Genomic DNA, 21,407 nt, shown 5'->3' with positions numbered 1-21,407 from the left:
AAGGCTCCAGCATGGGCAAGTTAACTACCCGGCTGCCCAGCACTCCCTCTCCTGTCCTTGCTCTCTCTCCATCTCTAGGCGTGATTTTCTTTGTGTTCTCAGCCCTGTTTGACTGCCCCCTTTTGCCTAGGACCCCTTTTCCTACTTTCTCCAGATTCACTGGGTCAGTTTTAGCAAAGAAATCATTGTGTCCATGCGTCGCGCCCCCCCCCCCCCCAACTCCAGTTAGGTCTTTTCCTCTCTGCACCCTGAACTCTTCCAGGAGAGCTCAGCGTTAGCATTTGCATGGATGGGTGGCTCTTCTGTCCCTGGCTGTGTCAGCGAGGTGGCAGCCTAGTGGCTGGGGAAGTACCCGGTACATATACATGCATATGTATGTATGCATGAATCTATTTAAATTTGTATGTGTTGTATGTATATGTGTGGTGTATATGTTCCTCTGTGTGTGTGTGTGTGTGTGTGTGTGTGTGTGTGTGTGTGTGAGCACTCACATGTGCATGTGAAGGCCAGATCAACAAGAGTCTTCCTCAGTCACTTCTCCACTTTATTTTTTAAGACAGGGTCTCTCCTTGACCCTGGAGCTTATTAGGTGGTTAGGCTGGCTGGCCACTGTACATCAGGGTCTTCCTGTCCTCTAATTCTCCCAGCACTGGAGTTATAGATGCACCGCTGGGCTGGCTTTTCCTCCCCCACAACTCTCCTCCCTCCCTCCCTCCCTCTCTCCCTCCCTCCCTCCCTCCTCTCCTCTTTCTTTCCTTCTATGTGGGTCCTGGGCACCCAAACTCAGTTCCTTATGTTTGTGTAGCAGACACTTTACCTACTGAGTCATCTCCTTAGTCAAAAGCTGTTTATTGAAAATAAATCAGGAACATAAATCTTGATTCTTTTCTGCCTTAATTTCACCTCAACTTGTTTTTTTTTCTTCTCTTTTCTTGATCCTCTCTTTCCTTCCTTCTCCCCCTTTTCTGAGACAGGGTCTCCCTCTGTAACCCATGAAGGCATGAAACTCACTATGTAGCCGAGCTTGCCCTTGCACTCATGAATCATCCCGCCTCAGCCTCCTGAGCACTCGAACTATAGAAGGGAGCCATCATACCCTGCTCCAATCCCCGTTTTAAAGAGAGTCAGTGCTTTGAGGGCAGTTTCACACTCACAGCCTGATTGAAGGAAGATATAAGGTTCCTGTCCCTACTCCCCATGTCCCCGTCCTCCCCACTGCCAACACTCTACTCTGGCCATGCTTTGTTCCAATAGACAGCAGTGATATACTGTTACCACTCAGAGCGTGTAGCTGATGGCATTAGGATCCACTCCTGGCATATTCCTTGGGCTTGGATACATGCATCTTACCTGCTGACCGTTACAGTGTCATGCAGACTGTTGCATTGCCTTGGAAATACCCCGTGGCTTGCCTGCTCATCTCTCCCTCCCTTCCCCAACTTCTGATAACCACTGATCTTTTTACCATCTCTCTTCTTTTCCCTCTCCCAAAATGTCATGGACTCAGCATCTTATGTCCGGCTGCTTTCATGAGTTTCTCATGGCGTGACATCTCATTTCCTTTTATCACCAAATAATTTTCTGTTGCCTATACTCCCTTCCCCTTTATTTCGACAGTAGGAGAGGGAACATTGCTCTTCTCGGCATTACAAGGTTGCTGTTGGCAAAGCAGTGTTAAAGTGGATGGTTCACTTCGGGTCTCTTCTGATCCCTTCTTGCCTAGGCCATCATTAATACTCGAATACATGTAATCTTGTCCACAGTGACTTGGTTTATATCAATTTTGCTTCCTTCAAAATATAAACAAACTTGCAAGCGTTTGCTATAAACCATTGTTCTTGTAACATTTATTCTTTTCTTTATATGGAATACTTACTGAGTATTCATGTATCAAACTTTTGAAACATGGAGGATAAAATGACTTCTGCCCTATTTTGATATAAGAAACAAATTATGTATATAATGTGGCTGGTGCTGATGTGTGCTGTGGGAAACACACACCATTTGGGGGATAAATGTAGCACTAGGGGTGCTGTGTACCAGGAGGCAAGAAGAACTCACAAATCAGCTAAAATTTGAGCAAGGAGACCTGAACCACTTAATCACCATGGCTCTATAATCCTTGGGGGAAGAGGAGAGCCTTGTAGACCAGGGACACACCAAGTGCAGAGGCCCCAAGGCCAGGCCACCATTGGCCTGTCCCAGGAAGATCAAGGCAGCTAGTACTAAAGTAGAGTGACCAATAAGGAGGAGCAGGAGCGAGGTCAGATAGAGAAATGCTGCTTGAAAGTAACACAACGCACCATGCACATGGAATTCTAAATGTTTTAGTGGCCACACTAAAAGGAAAAAAAGGTGAAATTAATTTTGATACTATGTTTAATACTTCATGTCCAAAATGCTATCCCTTCAACATGTGATTAAAGCAAAGATATTACTAGTGAGATACTATTTTGCTTAATAAGCATTTAGAATCTGGTGTGTGTTTCCTAATCTTTCCAGTTCAATGGTCAGTGGCTACCATGTTGGACAATGCAAATACAGAGCCTTGTAGCTCATGCTAAAGCCACTGAGAGAGGCCAGTGGATGTCCTGGGACACTGGAGTGACACACCTCTGTGCCTTAGGTTCTTGAAATTCATGCCAGTTGTTGTGAGGAGAGAAGATCATTGTGGGGTGCTGTGAAAGCTGGGGGACTGGGCATGGTGATGACAACTTGGAGGAAGGTGGTAGTGGCAGTGAGAAGTGGTGTATTCTGGGTATGTTTCTGGGTATGTTTTGAAGGTAGCCTTTCTGTTTTTCCTGATATGCATTGTGAATGAGCTGCTTTGGGGTGGCTGTTTTCAGAAGGATAAAGTTGATTGTTATCTGAGCCACTGAGGGTCAGGTGGTGATGGTGGTGGTGGTGGTGGTGGTTTGAGTTTGACACAAGGGTCTTGGCTTTTCAGGTAGTATGAAAACAGTAGAGTAGAGGCGAACAGATGTATCTGGGATTTGTGAGAGAGGTCTCAGGATGTGGAAGGAGGCTGATTGATGGTGTGCAATGGCATGAAATAAAATGATAGCCCCAGATGCCTGGAGAGGAGGGTTGGGCCCTGGGGAGCACAAACAAGAGCCAACGAAGCAACCTGAACAGGGAGGTATCAGGGAGGCCAGAATGAAGACAAGTGAGGAAGGAGATTCAGGTAGAAGTGAATGAGCTGCTGGGTCCAGGGTTGCTGATACATCAGCTGGAAAGACTAGGCCTGCAGGTTCGAACAGCTGCCAGACATGGATGGGGGAGACAACTAGTGGTTTTGCTTTAAAAGGGAGCAGAAAATGGGGCGGCAGATTTAGGGACCCACATGACCACTAGGAGACCCCTCCCCCCCCACAGTCATCACATAGCCAATGGGAATATTCTAGAAGACAGGGCAAATTCATGATGCAAAGAAAGTTCTAAGTCATTTCTCATGCTAACAAAGATGCTTTGTGGCAGGTACTATTTTGCAGACAAGGAAACTGAGCAAAGAATCATTTGTTCTGATGAGTAGTTGAGCCCGGGCTTGATGCTGCCTGGCTCTGTTTTACAAGGCCTAGTTCTGTCCTGGTTCTGCCTCTCAGTTTCCTGGTTTAAGAAGTTGGCTCTTTAGTTGGGACTTCTTCTAATACTTTTATGTATTAAGCACCAGCATGGCACCATGCAGAGTTAGGACTTTATAGATTTTGAGATATTTAATGACTCAACAATCTGAGGACCAGGAATTGCATATGCAAATGCTGAGTCACCAGACCTATCCATAGAGGAGTCATGGCCTCTACCAGCCTGGTTTTGAGTCTTCCATACTCTACAGCAGGTTCTTGTATAAAGAGGCACACAGGCAAGACTGAACATGGCAGGGTGGAAGAACTCACCTCTGACCCAGGCTGATTATTCTCCTGGCATATGACGGTGCCTAGCAACTGACTTATGCCTCTAGTTTTTTGTCAGTGTGCAAGATGGCTGTGACAGTCTCCTGCCCACACAGAATTCATTTTCTTTACCTGTAAAACACAGGTGGGGTTGGGTGACCACCCACCTGACTGGCCCCAGAAGATCTCAGTTGGGCATGTGCAGATTGGGGTCCTGGCCCTCCCTCTGCCTGTTATCAAGTTGGACAAGAGGGTCTCTCTAGGTGGGAACCAGCTGGTGGTAGAGTCAGATGGTTTCTGCGCTGGACAGCTTGGTACAACTAGGATCTGTGGGGACAGCCATCACAGAGTAGCCTTGTGATTTTGGGGAACCCTGTTGTGTACCTCAGACATTTCCCTCACTGTATTAAGTAGAAAGCCACAACAGTATGGCAAGAGACCCAGCCTATCTGGCTCATGGTTCATCATACATCCAGCAGTATCAGAGTGGTACGCTGGGGTAATCCGCCCTTCACACTTAGAGGCCTTGTGCTTCCTTTTGGGTGACAGTGGCAACCATACCCTTCTGGATACAGAAGAGCAGTTTTGATGGTTACAAGGGTAGGGGTCAGGAGGGTGGCTGGGATGTTGCTTGCATCCTTGTTGACAAGACTCAATGATGAGTGTTCCCTACTCCAAATGCCAGTGATATCACTTCCCCAAAGTCCTGCTGAACTGTGCTACTGGAAGACTGGCAAGGGGCCCCTTGTTCTGTGACTTTGAGCCAGATACATTATTTCTTGCCCTAGTAAACAGGGCCATGAACATCTACTTCCATGTTTTTGAGGTGAACACCTGCTTCCAAGCTTCTGAAGCTGGGGTTAGACCTTGGAATGAGTCTCCCTCTGAACTGCTCCTTGCATTGGAACTTGCATTGACCCCTTTCTTGGAACTGTCTCAAACAGTGTACCCCTTTCCTGGAACAGTCTTATACAGTATATCTCTTTTCCGGAACTGTCTCATGTACTTTGGATACCTGCAAATTAATATCTTTAATGTTCGCCACAGCCATACGTCCTTGGAAATGTTCTTTATTCCAAGTCAAGGAAACTGAGGCAAGGAGCCTGCATCCGATACCAATCTTCAGTGGCCATGCATATCCTCCCCTTGTGCGCATGTGTACCTCTGACTAGTGTTCACCTTCCTCCTTCAGGGACAGGGGCAGACCCGGTGGTCAGTGCCAAGAGCAATCACTGCCTGGATGCCGCCAAGGCCTGCAACCTGAACGACAACTGCAAGAAGCTCCGCTCCTCCTACATCTCCATCTGCAACCGCGAGATCTCGCCCACGGAACGCTGTAACCGCCGCAAGTGCCACAAGGCCCTGCGCCAGTTCTTTGACCGTGTGCCCAGCGAGTATACCTACCGCATGCTCTTCTGCTCCTGCCAGGACCAGGCCTGTGCTGAGCGTCGCCGGCAAACTATTCTGCCCAGCTGCTCCTATGAGGACAAGGAGAAGCCCAATTGCCTAGAACTGCGCACCCTGTGCCGCATGGACCACCTGTGCCGGTAAGAGCCGCTGCAACGATGGCCGTCTGCTAGGAGTGTTCATGTGGTTGGGCTGTGTTTTAGGGTCACTTGAATTATGACCATGAATGAGCCCAGCAGAAGGTGTTGAGAAAGTTAAAACCGGTGGTCATAGGCGAAATCAATTGTCACCTATTCACTTCATTCATTCATCCACTCATCTGTCCATCTCTAATGTTTTCATTCATCTCTCCATCACCCAGTTATTCCATTCAGCACGGGTTTATTATTTGTCTACTCTGTGTGCAGTTTCATGCTAAGTATTTCAAGGGGCGACAAAACAAACTACCCTAGGAACTTATAATTTCAACTCATAGATTTCTAACAGGAGGAAGGGACCTTCAGAGGTTTTTGTTCCGCTTTTAGGGGAAGCCCGTGCCTACGTCCCAGCAGAGGGATGCGATCTAAGAGCCAGATCACTGCAGACTGAGAGCAAAGCCAAGCTAGTGTTGGGGGAGGACTAGCTTCTGGAGTCTGATAGTGCTGGGTTCAAATCCTGACTTTACCACTTCCAAGCTGTGTGACTTTGAATCAGTTTATAAGATTTCCTGCGTTTTCATTATTTTACCTGTGGTCGAGGCATAAAATAATATCCCCACATTGTTGTGCTCTTGATGTCCAAACCTTAGCACAGAGCCTGGCACATAGCAAATTTGTTTAATAAGTATAGCCTGATTATTAAGTGTGGGTTTTTAAAATTTGGTTATAGCTGGTTGAAATTTGCTTTTTTGTTTTGTAAGTATTGTGCTTTTCCTGTTGGCTGAGTATTGATTTATTGAGCCATGTCATATGCAGTGCTTGGTACTTGGTCCTGGCCATGGAGAGAAGATCACACTGCTCTCAACAGAGCACACACCCCATAGGAGGAGAAGTGGTCCCAATTCAGTGGAACATGGCTAGGGCTCACCGAGAAGAGAACATAGGGAGGGTGATCTGACAAAGCCCGGGAGTCCCGAGGAGGGTCATTGAATGATGGAGCCTTGAGGACTGAGAAGAAGGCCTAGGAGTGAGCCTGTCAGGAGAGACTTGAAGGAGAACATGGGCTTATGGGGAACTTCAGAGGTGGGTGATGGGTGAGTGCTGGTGAACGGAAGATTAGAGTAGTCTCAGTTGTCTACTGTGTCTGGATACTGTCTAAAGGCTTCATGCTCGTAACCTATTAGCCCTGCAGAAAGTCTCTGAGGTAGGCACCGTGGTCATCTTTGAAGGGGAGGAAACAGACCGAGGAAGTCTCTTGTCCCAGGTCATAAGACTCACATTTTATAGCTGGGATTGTGTAATACTCTTTCTCGCCACTATGGCTGTTATGGTGTGCAGCCTGAGTGACAGCAGGCATATCACCTTGGACTAAGGCAATGGCTGTAGGGATGAAGACAAGTGGATCTTTTCACGGAAGATGGTAAGTAGACTTGGCCGGACTGCCTATCTGTCTGTCTGAAAGTCTCCTGGAGGCAGGAACTCTGCACCTCTTCCTGAATTCAGAGTGTGGCCTTGGGGAATGCTCAGCAACACACTAATTGGATGGATGTATGCTTGGCAATTACTTGTTTCCTAGTTGAATAACTGTGAGTCAATGGAATTATTCTTTGGGGGTGGCGTTGGATGTGCAGTGTCTGAGGGATCATAGTGACCATTACGGTAGCATCTGGGGTGCTTGCAACTGGCGGTTCGGAGCTCATTTAGGAAGCTGGAGAGAAGGGATGGATATAGGTGTTCTTGGGTGCTTGGTTATAATTAAAGCCCTGTTGTGTAATGAGGAGGGTTAATGGAGCCCATGAGGGAGTTCAGACTGGAGGTGACTGGGGCATCATCAGTGGCCAGGGCATAAGTGGAACCATTGGTGTGGGGATCAGGGCGGGCTCTACTGGAAATGCCATGCATATGTAAAAGAGGGACAGAAACAGTACAACAGAAGACAGGGAGGCAGAGGAGGTTATAGGAAAACCAGGAAGTAGTGACTCAGAACCAGAAGAAAGGGGGTTCAAGAGGGAGGGATCTACCAAGCCAGGTGCCTCAGTACATATGTGCGTGCATGTGTGTGTCTGTGTGTGCTGAAAGCCAGTTGCTGTGGCCCAGTCTTCTAGCTCTGTGTTGCTGAGGAGATAAAAGAAGAGGCACTGGGTTCAAACTGTTTTCTTTAGAAGGCAGCAGGGCTGAAGCCAGAGGCCTCAGGAAGACATAGGATGGAAGCTAGCTTCTTTTGGACCCTGGAGAATTGGGCCTGTGTGCAGCTGGAATGGGAGGCTCCCCTTTTGTTTGGTTTGGAAAACAAGCTCTCACAGTGTTTAGAAAAGGGATTGAGCATCGAGCTAGCTACAGGGCTCAGGGAAAGCCTTGTGAAGAAACAGACTTTTGAGTCTGCTTTTCAAAAAAAGTGTACATTAGATATAACAGATGAAGGAATTTGAAATAGGCCTGTGCCTACTACAATAGAGGGGTTGGCAGTGGCAACCGAGGGCCCTAGAAAGCAGGAACAAGCAAAAGCTGCGGCTGTATAGGCTGGCAGAGCTCTGAACATCAGTTCTGAGCTTCCTGGTGACTTGGATTAAGGGGAAGCTGGATGGACCATGTAATTCCTAAAACCCTGCAGAAGGGAGCATGCTAATTCTTAGGTGGAGACACAGTCTCCCCTGTGGGCTACATAGTATTAAGCTGAGCTTGCCAGACTCCGTCATATACAGCAACTCATAACAACAGAACGGGTGAACAGCAAAGCCTTGAAGAGCTGGTACAGAGCAGCGTGATTCCCGGCTCAGGATCCGTGCCTACAGGTGGACTAGGCTCATCCAGAAAGCCAGGTGCCTGTGCAGGTGTTTAGGGTTGAGCTACTCAGATTTATGTGTTAGGAGCCTCCAGCAGATAAGTGACAGGACCTTGTGCCTGCTTGTCAGAATCGCTTTTGAGGAAGGATGGGTGGCCCATAGGACATGTGGCTCTGGTGGTTGAAGTCATGTGTGAGATGGAGGACTGTAGAGTATTTTGGTGACATAGTCTATCTATTTAAGGAAACAGATTTTTGTTTGCTTATTTTTCTTGAGTTGGGACAGCCATGATCAGGAGAACTGCGTAGTAAACATCATATTGTAGAATAAGAACAGATGTTTTAAACACCATTAGGCATGGTGAGGGTCCAGACAGAGGATTCTGAGGAGTGAAGGACTGGCCAAGAAAATGAGCCCCTTACCTTTGTGGACTTCAAGGACTGCAAGGCAGGGGTCTGTAGACAATACCACAGCAAGATTATTGACTTGGGGGGACATGGCTTGGTTTGTCAGGTAGGACATTCATGTTGGCTCAAAAGATGAGGCTATGTGAGCTCTTTTCTCCAACCAGGTCATTCCTTGAACCCATCTTTGCTCAACTCCCATCCTACACACCACATACTCCAGTATACAGATGTAACATGGCATCCCAGGGAAAGAAGGGCAGGGATGAGGAAAAAGCCTGCATCTAGGATGAGTCTGGCAGAGGCACTGGGGGATGTCACAGCATACCCACATTTCCTACAGGGGACATGTGGGGAATGTGGGGGACATGGCTCTCAACTCCGAGCTGAAGCTTAAGGTGTGCTAGAAGACATGTGCTGGGGAGAACCCGGGGATGGAAATGCAGAGTGACAGGCAGGTGGTGGATGGAGTGGGTGGTACTCCAAGTTGGAGACCTGTGTGTGATCTCTTGAATAGCCTCCTAGTGGGCCATCTTCTTCCCTGGGCCCTTGAAGGCTTATCAAGCAAAGATACTTATCCAAGGCATCTTTGGGGATTCTTTTCTCGCTGCCTAGGTATGTGAGCTGGAGTCTTTCCAGGTGATTTTCAGGATGGTTCCTGAAAACCTGTTGTTCCTGGGGCCAGCCTCAAAGTGTTTTCTCTCCAGGATCTTCCTAGGATGGGTCTAGAAGGAAAAGAGGCACTATATTTTGTCTAGCTCCCACAGCTCTGACCTTTGACCCATGTGTCACTGCTCAGCAGGCCCTGGTGGCCCTGTCGGTGCTAATCTCAGCTCTGTGAGGTCAAAGATGACTTGAAAGGGCGACTGGAGAATATCAAGTTGGGCTTGACTCTGCACTGTGTCCAGATCAAAACTGGAATGGCTACCCTCTACAGCACTCTCTGTTCTTCCTTCCTCTGGCTTGGTCTTTGCTGGTTTCTGCCTTCCAGAATGGCCACACAGGTAGAAATCTTATGAAAATAGTGGCACTAAATGTCGTGGGGTTTGGAACAGGAACGGAAGACCCTCTCTTTCTTGGGTATGCTAATAAAATGGGTTAGATGGGGTAAGGGAAAAACCTCCCTGGGGGTTCTTTGGAAATGGAATTCTCATCCTTAGGAATCCCCTACAGCCTACCTCCACCCCCTCCTGCATGCTCCATTTCTATAGCATCCAGTCCTCACTTAGCCAGTCCTGCCTCATCTACTGGTCTTCCTTCTGTGGAGGGGACCCATGCATCACTAGGCTTCTTCCTGAATCAGTCCTCGCCTAGGAATTCTGGAGTCGGAACAGCTTTGCCTAAGCCTAGGTGGCATGGCATGGGAGCTGGTCCGCTGATATGCTGGGAGGCTGGCCTAGGAGTAGCCTTGCACTCCACCTGTGTGATGTACAGTAGATTCAGCTGCACTGTCTTGTTAAATCGTTACCAATGAGACTTTGGAGGTTTCCCTTGACCTAGCATTTGAAGAAGCATTGGTTCAACAAGGATATCTGCTAGCTGGGCCTTGGAGTTATTGGAAGCACTTCTGAATCTTGCACTGCTCTTTGGACCAGGGTCAGCTGGAGCTTCTGGAAGTAGAAAAGTTGTGCTGTGCTCACAATGTATCTAGATGGCTGGGAGGTTGTCCCTTACCAGGCTCTGCTCTTTGGTGTTGGCCCCATTCCAACCCTGAGCCTCAAGGCTGTGGACTTAAGCTAACTGAAGATCTGAAGATGACCAGGGGAGACATTTCCTTTAGAAGCATCTGACAGGGAGACGAGAGAGCTGGGAACTTTTTGGAATGAGTCTCTGGAATACGACTGGACTTTGTCCAGGTCCCAGTGGTTCATGAGCTATTTTTAAAATTTTGAACATTATTGTTTATATCTTTTCAGCTTGCATTCATTGTAAGGATGTGCTCAGATTGTGTGTGTGCGTGTGTGCATTTGTGCATGTGCGTGTTGTGGTGGTTCTGAGGTTGTGGGGAGGATGATTGCTGTCTTACTATCTCTTGTAGGCCTCATTTGGAAATGGCCTCTTGAAGAGCTCTGTTCCTCCTGGTCTGCCAGAAGGCTATAAATAACACCCTGCTGGACCCATGCCATCTACAGAGCTGTGATTTAACCTCTGGATGCTGAAGATGTGCATAAATAGACTCCAGCCTGGGGCTACCCCAACAGTCTTGGACCACTCTGTGCTGTGGCTGCTGTCTTTGTCCTAAAGGAGAGGATGGTTGGGATATGGAGTGGAGGGAGGTAGCCTCACTCTCTCAGGCTGTCCTAAACTGGGGTTTGATTCTTGACTCCTTGGAACATGCTTCTCTTTGACTCTATAGGATGTGTTGGCTGGTGTTTTCAGCAGGCCCTCCTCAAAAGGTAACATAAGACCCTTTTCAAAGGGGTAGGGAGGCTAAGGACTTCCAAACTTTTACTTCCTTTTAAAGATAGGCCTGTATGTATCTTGATGTAATATACCAAGTTTGGGGCACACATTTTAGAGAGAACCTTATTGTGTTCATTAGATTCTAGAAGGGTTCTTAAGCCTCCTAGAGCTTAAGAATCTCTGTCTTCTCTGGTAACACTATCAGTTCCCTGGGGATGGATACAGAATTTCCCCCTTGATTTGGTGGCAAAGAGCTGTTACTGACTAGTGATGTCTGCCACTGGCCTGGGAAGGTTAGTGTAGATGTAACCAACCTTCTTATTAAATAAGAAACACAGAACCAATGCAAAGAAGAAAGCCAAGAGGTCAGAGCTAAGAGCTAAAACCTTACCCTTCCTCTGCAGTGGTCCTACCTCTCCGAACCAGAGCTACTTTCTGTGTTAAAGTCCTTATATAGAATTTCTGTTCTGCCTTCTCATTGGTTGTAAACCCAACCACATGACCACCTCATCACGGCCTGTCTGTATAGACCTCTAGGTTTTCTATGATTGGTATTGAGATTAAAGGCATGTGTATCCAATACTGGCTGTATCCCTGAACACACAGAGACTTACCTAGCTCTGCCTACCAAGTGCTGGGATTACAAGCGTACGTCACCACTGCCCTGCTTTCCTACGGCTTGCTAATAGCTCTGACCCCCGGGCAACTTTATTTATATACAAATAACATTTTAATACAAATAAAATATCATCATAGGTTAGGATAGGTCTTAGTTGGAACCCAGCTAGTCATTCTTAAGGCACTCATCTAGCTAGGAGAAAGGGGGAGGGGGTCATGTGACCATTCTTCATTCATTTCAATGCCCTGTTGATCATCTGTTTTGGGCCTGGCCTTGTGTTGGGGAGTTTTGATGAGGGAACTGGAGGACCTTGGAGTCTCATTGTGCCACAATATTGGCTGGCTTTGCAGTGAGAGAGGGCATCTCCACCCTCAGATGATGTCATTCTTCACTAAGCTTCTCTGGAAACCCTAGCTTTTCTCTGCTACCTTCTAGGTCCACTCTGGTGGTGTGGAGAGCACCCCTCTTAGGGAAGGTGGGCTTCAGTCTCCTTCGGGGGTCTTTCTGGCCTGGATCAGAGAAAAGCTTCACTGCTGAGGAGGGAGGAACTGTGGGCTGCCAGTGCGTGTGTCTCCTTTGTCTTCAACTTTGCTCCCACATGACCCATGTTGGCTCTCTTGGAGCCCCTGCTCTTCTTCATTCTGGGTCAAGGGAAGGGCTCTTCCTGGAACTTCCTCTGGCATGTTGACACAAGACAGGAATGTTGAACACTACTTTACAAAAGGCTCTGGGGGATATCAACCCGCAGATGCTCCAGCCCACATACCTAGATTATACGATAGAGTCTGTGCAACTTCCTGCTGTGGCTGCTGTCTGTCCAGCAGCAAGACTGCACTGAGGAGCCTTCCTCATCCATCCTACATTCCAGGCACCTGGGCCTCACAAAATTCACACCTAGCACTGATGAACTACAGTCTCTGTGTAGTGAAGGCTCCCACTGAAGAGCTATAATTAAGGACCTACCTCATCTCAGGGGGTAGAGGAAGAGGATACATCCACTCTTGGTACAGGGAATGTCAGGATACAAGCCCACATGGTCTGTTTACACTAGAGCCTCTCTTATAGGTGTGTGTATGTGTGTGTGTGTGTGTGTGTGTGTGTGTGTGTGTGTGTGTGTGTGTGTTCCTTCCTGAGTCTACTCACATAGGGCTAGAAAGCCTCGCCTTTAACTACCCTGGCTTCAAGTTGTTTCCATGGTATCTATGATTTTTTTCTACTTTCAGTTGGTATGAGCTCTCTACTTGATATTTTAGCCATTTTTGGATGCTATCATGGAGTACTATAGACTGGATGACTTAAAATATGTTGTTTGCTACCAGTTTGGGAGGTTGGAAGTCTGTGATCAGGATATAAGTGTGTTATATTCCCAGTGAGACAATCTTCTTGGTTATGTTCTCCTGTAGTCTTGTCCTTAGTGTGTGTGTGTGTGTGTGTGTGTGTGTGTGTGTGTGTGTGTGTGAGAGAGAGAGAGAGAGAGAGAGAGAGAGAGAGAGAGAGAGAGAGGAGAGATATTTTCCTTCCTCTTAGACCACTAATCCCATTGTGTGTAGTGTTTCACCCTCAGGACTTCTAACATTAATCACGCCCAAAGGCTCCATCTTCAAACTCCACACTGGGCTTTAGTCCACACTGGGCTTTAGGGTTTCTACGTAAGGCTTTTGGGACATAAATATAAGCCTCCAGTCCTAGGGCTTCAACTCATCCCCATCAAGCCTGTGGCATCCTCACCTCCTGACCCGCCTTTGGCAGCTGGCTCCTTGTGCGGATTTTCTCTTGAGCGACTCTGTACTCTTCACTTGGTAACTGGTATTTTCCTTTTTCGTTAGATCTCTGCCTTTTCATATCCTATGTTACTACTGTGTCAGTTTACTTATTTAATGAGTCTATATTGTGCCCCTGATCTGCTCCAGGCACTGTGCCAGACGCTAGAGGTGCCTTGGAGATCCTGGTAGGGATGACCACACCTCGTTGGAACATACAGTCTGATGGAGGAGACAGTGGAGAAGTAAGCAGACAGGTATATCCAGGTTGAGCATCCCATATCTGGAAATCAGAAATGCCAGACGCTCCAAAATCAGAACCTTTCTGAATGGCAATGTGACTCTACAAGCAGAACATTCCATACTTGACCTCAGGAGATGGGCTGCAGTCCAAACACAAGTGTGCTAAAAATACTGCTCAAACTGTCTCCAGGCTGTCTGTTTAACATGTATACCAAACAAAATCAAATCTCCCTTTTGGACTTGGGTCCCATCCTCATTATGTCTTAATATGTATATTCAAATGTTCCCAGATCTGAAAGCTAAACTACTTCTGGTCCCAAGCACTTTGGATAAGATATACCCAATTTTAATAGAATAGTTGCAGTGAACAGGATATAGAAATAGAGCATTATATGGGTGGAGGGGCACATTTATCTGGACAGAGGTCAGGAAGACTTAGAGGAGATGTCATTTGAACTGAGACCTCAGGCTGCTGAGATAGCCCAGTGGGTAGAGCTTCTTGCCACCAAGCATGATGATTTGAGTTTTATCTCTGGTGGAAGGAGAGAACTGCCTTTGCAAATTGTCCTTTGGCTTCCATAATATGCCATGGCATGTGTACTCCCCACCATACACACACAAAATGTAATATATTAAAAAATAAACTGAGACATGAGGAATGCAAAGTCAGAGTGAGACAGACAGACAGACAGACAGACAGAAGAAGAGGCATTCATCCAGAGGGTGTGTCATGGGCAGAGGAAAGACAGCATTGCCAAAAGAAGGGATGTGGCTGGAGCACAGTGGCTCCGCAACAGGCTTGGGGTCTGTTGTAAGGTGGCAGGGCTCAGACTGCACAGGGCATGTGGACCCTGGAAAGGAGGCTGGACTGATTCTGGGACCAGGTTGAAAGGGGCTTCTGAAGCTGAGCGGAAACGTCCCTAAAACCGAGTGAGAAGATGACTGATGTTGTATGGAGAGGGCAGGAGGGGCACAAGCGACGGCAGGACACCAAGAGCAAGGGATTTTTGTATCACTAGGTCAGCAATGACGGCAGCTCGGACCAGGGTGATGATGGTGCGGCCGGAGATAAGTGGATAAAGCAGAGAGATTTTAGAGATGGGTTTGGGAGTACAGGTGATGGAAACTCCATGAAGACTCAAGAGATACATAATATGCAGTGGCATGGAGCCACTTTCTCAGATGGACAGGATCTGGGGTTGAAGGTAGACCAGAAATTCTGTTTGGGACATAGTTAGTGTTTTGGTGCTTCTAGACATCTCTGGTGCTTGACTGGGGTGGTGATTTCCGGAGGTCATTAGCAGGGTGGTGGTATTTTAAACTGGGGGATAGTAAGTTCCTCTTGGGGAGAGTCCAGTGAGAGAGGAGGCACTGAGGATGTGTCTGACCTATTAGGTACCTGGTGAATGCTTGTCATTAGTCTCCTGAGGTCCAGGGTTCAGAAGAACAGCTTCTTGCAAAAAAGAAGTAGACAGCTTCTAGATGCTGCTGAGATGCGCACAGGAGGTGACACCCGGAGAACCATTGCATTTAGGAATGTGAAGGGCTGTGGTGATGTTTCTGTAACAGTTTTGGTAAATTGGTGATTCCAGAAACCTGCTTTAGTGCTAAAGAAAGTCAGATCACTTGGTCTCAGCTTGCTGCCATAGGTGGTGGAGGGAGGGCAAAGGTTTGCCCTTCAGTACAAGGATGGCTAAAGGTACCCAACAGTGGATTGGATTTGGGAAGTGTGGTGTGAAATGGAGGTGGGTAAGAGGTTTCTTCAACCACAGGTAATCCTGAATTTTCCACCTTGGCACTCTGTAGGTCCAAGGACTGTGGCCAGATTGACTTAGCCGGAGTTAATTTGTAATCCTGCTGAGCCTCAGCCTTGGGACAGATGTAGGGCCTCTAGCTTTGCAATGGCACAGAAGGTGATACACATTCACTAGAGAACATCCTTGAATTTTAAACCTGGGTTTGCTCCTCTCTGATGATGCTGGCCTGTGACTCCTGAGCCACAGCTCCTAGTCATCCTGGGACCACACTGATGGACAACTAACTGGTGTTCTGAAGTGTCTTCACCAACAAGCCACATGAGGCGTTCACCACTTTATTATAAAGTAGGCTTTATGTTAGGTGATTCTGCCCAGCTGAAGGGTAATATAAGTTCTCTGAGCACGTTTAAGGTAAGCTGGGCTAAGCTATGATGATGTGAAATACAATTTTGACTTCCGGTATTTCCATCCTATGAGGGGCTTATGGGGATACAGCTGCCTTTTAAGTTGAAGAGCATTCATGTTACAATTCAGACTCTAGCACATCCCCACCTGGGCTCTGAAGGTCCTTGATATGGTCATCACTGACTTTGCCTCTCCTGCTTCAGGCCTGAGCCCTTCAATTTTGGAAGACGTCTCTCTCTCTCTCTCTCTCTGGGTCACTGCTCTGAGAGCAGCCTAAGAGACAGTCTCTACTTTTCAGCTCTTCCAGACTTCCACAAGGAGGCATTTAGTGTTTTATTGAAGGGGTTTGAAGGGTGTTCTGGGGCTCCTTTGATGGGATTTTCTCCCAAGTGTTCTAAGGATGGTATGTGACTTTCCTGTGCCCAAATCAGGAGGGTTTGGCTTTTCTGTCCAGCAGAGGCGAAGTAGCCTTTACCTCCTGAGTACCCTGAGCCCCACTATCCTTGAGGCACATGCCAGCTTCAAAGCCTCTGTCAGCTTGTTGTGGGATATTTGTATACTGTGTGAAGATGTATTGTTGTGAATGGTTTAATAAAAAGCCGAACAGCCAACAGTTAGGCAGGAGAGGTTAGGCAGGGCTTCTGGGCAGAGAGGAACTCAGGGTTAGAATCTGGTCCAGCAAGAGACTCCAACAAGGCATGGAGGGAATCAGACATACAAAATGAAGGAGAGGTAAAAAGCCACATGGCAGAACATAGATGAATAGAAACAGGTTAATTTAAGTTATAAAAGCTAGTTGGGAACAAGCCTAAGCTAAAGGCCAAGCTTTCATAATTAGTAATAAGTCTCCATGCCATTATTTAGGGGCTGGTAGCTGACAAGAAAGTCCAATTACGTAAGTTTCACATTGTCACGATGCAATCCTTGACAGAAACAAGAGGACAGTTTGTTTTGGCTCCTGGTTTTGGGCAGTTCCGGCACATCATTGTGAGGATAGCATGATGGACTAGTTCACGGCAGTGGGAACACATGTTGGAGGCTGTTTACCGCATGGTAAAAACCAAGAAGCAGACTGTTGCAGGGGCCAGGGAATATTACCCTCAAAGGCTTTGACTGACCCAGAGCCTCCCAAGATAACACTAGCAATTGGTGAAAAAGCTTTTAAAAACATGACCTTATGCGAGTAATTTTAGATTCAAACCATGACAGGGCCCATTGAGGGGATGTCTTGCAAAACTCAGAGACCTTCACCAGTAGTGCTACTATGGAAGTTTGTCTGGTTTGGGTGAGCATCTCAGGCTGCTAGTGACACCCACCTGCCTACTGATGAATGGGGACACTGAATTACACCCCCCACCCCAACATTTGCTGCTCATATAGAGAACTTTGCAATATCTGCCCCAATCCTGCCTGGCTCAGGTCTTCCTGAGCTAGGGAGTCCTTCTTTCTGTCCTTGGGGGCTAGACGTTTGGTACCAAGATGTGCTTAAGAAAGGAATCAGAGATCTGTGTCATGAATGGGGCAGACCTGGGTTTTGATCATGAACTTTATGAGCGTGTGGACATATATTGATTGAAGAACCTCTGTCTACAAAGCAGACAGTAGCTTTGTAGCCCATTTAGGAAGATATATATGGGGATGTCTCTTTGGTTATCTAAAGGCACTGCTAGGCTAGTTTTAGCTAAAGGTAGAAGGCTAGCCCTCACAGCTAACAGGGTCACTAGAGAAGCCCTCTTGGAGGTGGTTTTTCTCCTTAGCTTGAAGGAGAAGTAGACTTGTGTTTTGAGGTGACCCTTCTGTTTCTTGCAGAGGGAATGTATCAAAGAGGACTGATGTAGAAGGGGCAAGGGGACCAGCTTATTTGGACCTTCTGTACTTTGCTAGCAAACTTGATTTTCTCTGGAAGACAATGAGGAGCCAAGAAGTAGTTAAGCAGGAGGATAACATGACCCAAACTGCCAGTTTAGAAAGATGCTGCTGTGCATGAATGGGCTGGAGGCTGCAGACATGGAGGCCAGTAGGAGACCTTACTGTGCAGGGCCTGAGATAAAGGCCAGGCAGGTTGTAAGAAAAGAGAAACTGGTCATAGGGATGACATAAGGTCCTTTGGGGGTTAGTTTCTAAGGATTTATTGGAGGCAGAGAGTGAAGGAGGTTATCAAGGTCTCTAGTGTGGCAGTTGACTGGTTGGTGAAGCCATCACCTTGAGAAAGGAGGAGAAGAAAAAGGAATTTGCTAGGAGAAGGGGGGAGGATGTTTGGGTTTCAGAGCTATTGTTTGAAAACCTTTGAATGTGCAAGTGTCAATGTCAAATACAAAAGGTATTTGTTATCTGGGAGTTCAGCAGAAAAGCAAGGGCTTGGATGGAGATGATGGGATTAAGGGAAATAGCTCATGAAAAGCTGTGAGTAGCGGCCTGGTGCATGGGCACGTAGAAAACATGAGCTCCTTCAAAGAGCTCTAAGCTCATTTGGGGAGTCAGGGCTTGCCCCCGTGAACCAGCAGCCATGAAGAGGAGGCCTGGTTTAATTAAGAGTTGTGAGGATTAAACTGCGTGCTGCAGGCAAGCCCTGGAGAGCCAGGGAGGGCGGTGTGGAGAGTGGTCCAGTAGCTGGGCCAGGAAGGATTGAGGATGCCTTAGGGCAGAGGCTTTAGGGAGAAAGGGGCCTAGGAGGAAGAAGGGCATGGCTAGCTGGTGTGTGTGTGTGTGTGTGTGTGTGTGTGTGTGTGTGTGTGTGTGTGTGTGTGTGTGTATGTATACTCTCCTGCTCAGAGCAGAAAGGGACCTAGGAGGAAGAAGGGTATGGCTAGCCAGTCATGTGTGTGTGTGTGTGTGTGTGTGTGTGTGTGTGTGTGTGTGTGTGTGTACATGTGTGTACTATCCTGCTTAGAGCAGAAAGGGCCAACTGAATGAGGAGAGCTTGTGTGTGGAGGGAGGAAAAGTTTGAGGCTGGGGCTTTAAGATGACCATGGTGGGGGCGGGGCCTGAACAGATGAGAGCTCCTCTCCATCAATGCCTCTCACCTGTCAGCTCCCAATTCCAGCGGGTTAAGGAGTCTCTCAACTTGCTGCCTAATAGGACAAAGGAGTCAGGTGGAGCAGGCCCTAGTATAGCTTGGGAGTTATACTGAATCCTAATTAATCCACTTGGCCCTCTGTGTCTATATCTAAATTCCATACCCACCGGTTCAGTCACTCATAGATGGAAAGTATATATAAGAAAACCCCTCAGCATAACAATAATATAACAAGTAGCACAGTATAATAACTTTATAGCATGTAACATTATATTAAGCATTATAAATAACCCCACAATGATTTATAGTATATAGGAGGATTATATAGATTAAATGCAGAATATATACTATTTTACATAAAGGACTTGAATATTTTTTTGATATCCTTGAATGTCCTGGGGCCAGTCCCCTAGGGATGCTCAGAGACACCTCATAGCTGATGTGGTGACACTGAGAAATTAGAACAAGTGACTTTTTTAGGTGTTCAGTCCCTGTCCTCAGACATGGAGAAAAAGAGACTGAGGCCCCTCTCAGCTTTCAGTGAGTGTGGGGTCAGAGACACATTTTAGTCCCTTCCAAGGCAGTCTGTGATACTCTTATCTTCTGTCTTAGCAAGGAGCTGCGTGTCCCAGGATGCTGCCTGCTTCTCCTCTCCCAACTGCTTCTTTCCTTTCTAGTTCTCAAAAGGAGATTCAGTTAGTTTTTATTTTTATAAAAGTACTATGGATTCATTGTGAGAAATAATTGAAATTTGGTGTGGTGGCTCACACCTGGAATCCCAGCACTTATTGGGTGGGGGCAGGAAGATGGATCACAAGTTCCAGGCTAGCCAGTGTGGACTATCTAGAGATGTTGTCTTGAAATCAAAAATAACAAACAACAATGAGGGTAACAACAACAACAACAACAACAACAACAACAACCATAACCATAATAACAATGTGAAGGATCATCCAGGCAAGACACAAATATAAATCATCTCTAATACGAATGCCCTGAAATAAACTTTGGATGGCATTTTGGGGGAACATACACCATTGGACTTTGTTTTTACAGGATGTGCATACATTTTAACAAAAGGATGTCATGTTTGCTGTTCTGTAAGCCATTTTGTGCTTTCCTAATACGTGGTCCACATTTTCCCATGTCAGTACGGTATGCTGGTTTTCCCGGCTGAGCTGTCTCCATGGATGGCTTGCACAGCTTGTGTGTGTGTCCACTTGTTAGTGTCTAAGGAATGTTCATCTGAGTTAGACAGTAGGGGACAGCTATATTCTAGGCCGCCTGTGGAGGGGGCTGCTCCGAATATCCTCAGAAAATTCTTGGGACTGATGTGCAACTTCCCCTAGGTGAAGGGGAGCCGTGGGCTGGAATGAAGTGGCTGCCACTGTCTCTCCAGCAGGCAGGAGGTTCTCCCATTTGTTACTGGAACTGCTCTCTGCTCAGGGGTCATTATGGAGAGCAGACTCTGCTTCCCTTTAACTACAGTTTTAGAGAGATACAGAGGCCTTCTTAGCCATCACCTGAGACTCTAGGAGAGATGATGCCCAAAGCTGGAGAGTTGAGGAATAGATCTATGTGTTGATACCATTAAATCACAAACCAGAAGGCTGTGTCAGGAAGGGACTGGTGAGAGGCACGTTAAGAGAGTAAAAACATGTTGGCCTCTGAGGTCTGAGGTATACACTTTCTTGGCTCTGTTTCCTTAAGGATTTTGCTTCTCTGGGGGGGCATTTTATTTATTTTTAAAATTATTTTTTATTGCTATTATTACTGTTTTGCCTTTTGAATGTCTTGCTTTGTAACCCAAGCTAGCCTGGAACATACTGTGTAGTCCAGGCTGAACTTGAGCTCATGGCAATCCTCCTGCTTCAGCCCTGAGATTATGGTGTGAGGTCCCTCACCATCCATACTGAGGGAGTTTTAAATGAGTGAGCAAGGATGATTGCATGCTTTTGGAGAACTCTTGCCTAATTCTTTCAGGGACAATTTGAAATCCCTAAGACACAACAGGTAGTAGCTACCAAGTGTGACAAGCCCTGAGCTTGGAAGACTCCAGGCAGCAATTGTAGTGATTAAGCTGTGGCAAAGCTTAGAGCCCTGCTTGGAGGGAGGAGTGGGCTGTTATCTCCTAGCAGGGGGGCAGGTGGGAAGCAAGCTGGTGCAAGGGAACATGTCTGGATCACCTGCCCCTTCCTCCCAGGTCCCCCTGGCCCTGGCTGGCTTGTTCAGGAGTCTAGGGAAGAGAAAACTCTTTTGGCCATGCTCCCTCCTGCTACAATTCTGCTTTTGTATGCTTTTGTATTCTGCTTTCATGTGGGCTTGTTCCTCTAAGGAGGTGTGTGTGTGTGTGTGTGTGTGTGTGTGAGCATCTGCAGTGGGTGGGAAGGGGAGCCATGGCCCCTACTTCCCTGCTGTTTGTCCCTGGACAGCTCCACCCACTAACCAGCCTTGGTCACTTTTGCATGGTCATTGAAAAATAAGTGGCTTGGTGGAAAGTCTGGCGCAGTGGTATCTAACATGGGGGTTGGGGAGGGTAACGGTAGGGACTTGGTGTTAAATGTCTTCAGTATGCCTTAGTCT

At 47.1% G+C, this 21,407-nt stretch overlaps 1 protein-coding gene across 3 annotated transcripts in view; it reads left to right on the top strand.

Moving 5' to 3' along the window:
* Gfra2 (GDNF family receptor alpha 2) overlaps positions 1–21,407 on the top strand; it is a 99,605-nt gene that overhangs the window by 31,439 nt on the left and 46,759 nt on the right. For all 3 annotated transcript variants that reach the window (XM_052732791.1, XM_052732793.1, XM_052732792.1), the window contains one exon: positions 5,083–5,437. In XM_052732791.1, the coding sequence (XP_052588751.1) occupies positions 5,083–5,437 (355 nt within the window). The remainder of the gene's footprint in view (positions 1–5,082; positions 5,438–21,407) is intronic.

The sequence above is a fragment of the Peromyscus californicus genome, unplaced genomic scaffold (genome assembly GCF_007827085.1).
Source record: "Peromyscus californicus insignis strain IS unplaced genomic scaffold, ASM782708v3 Scaffold_12__1_contigs__length_115047231, whole genome shotgun sequence".
NCBI classification, from domain to species: domain Eukaryota; kingdom Metazoa; phylum Chordata; class Mammalia; order Rodentia; family Cricetidae; genus Peromyscus; species Peromyscus californicus.
Note: the sequence above shows the minus strand (reverse complement) of the source record. Positions and strands in the feature narration are given on the sequence as shown.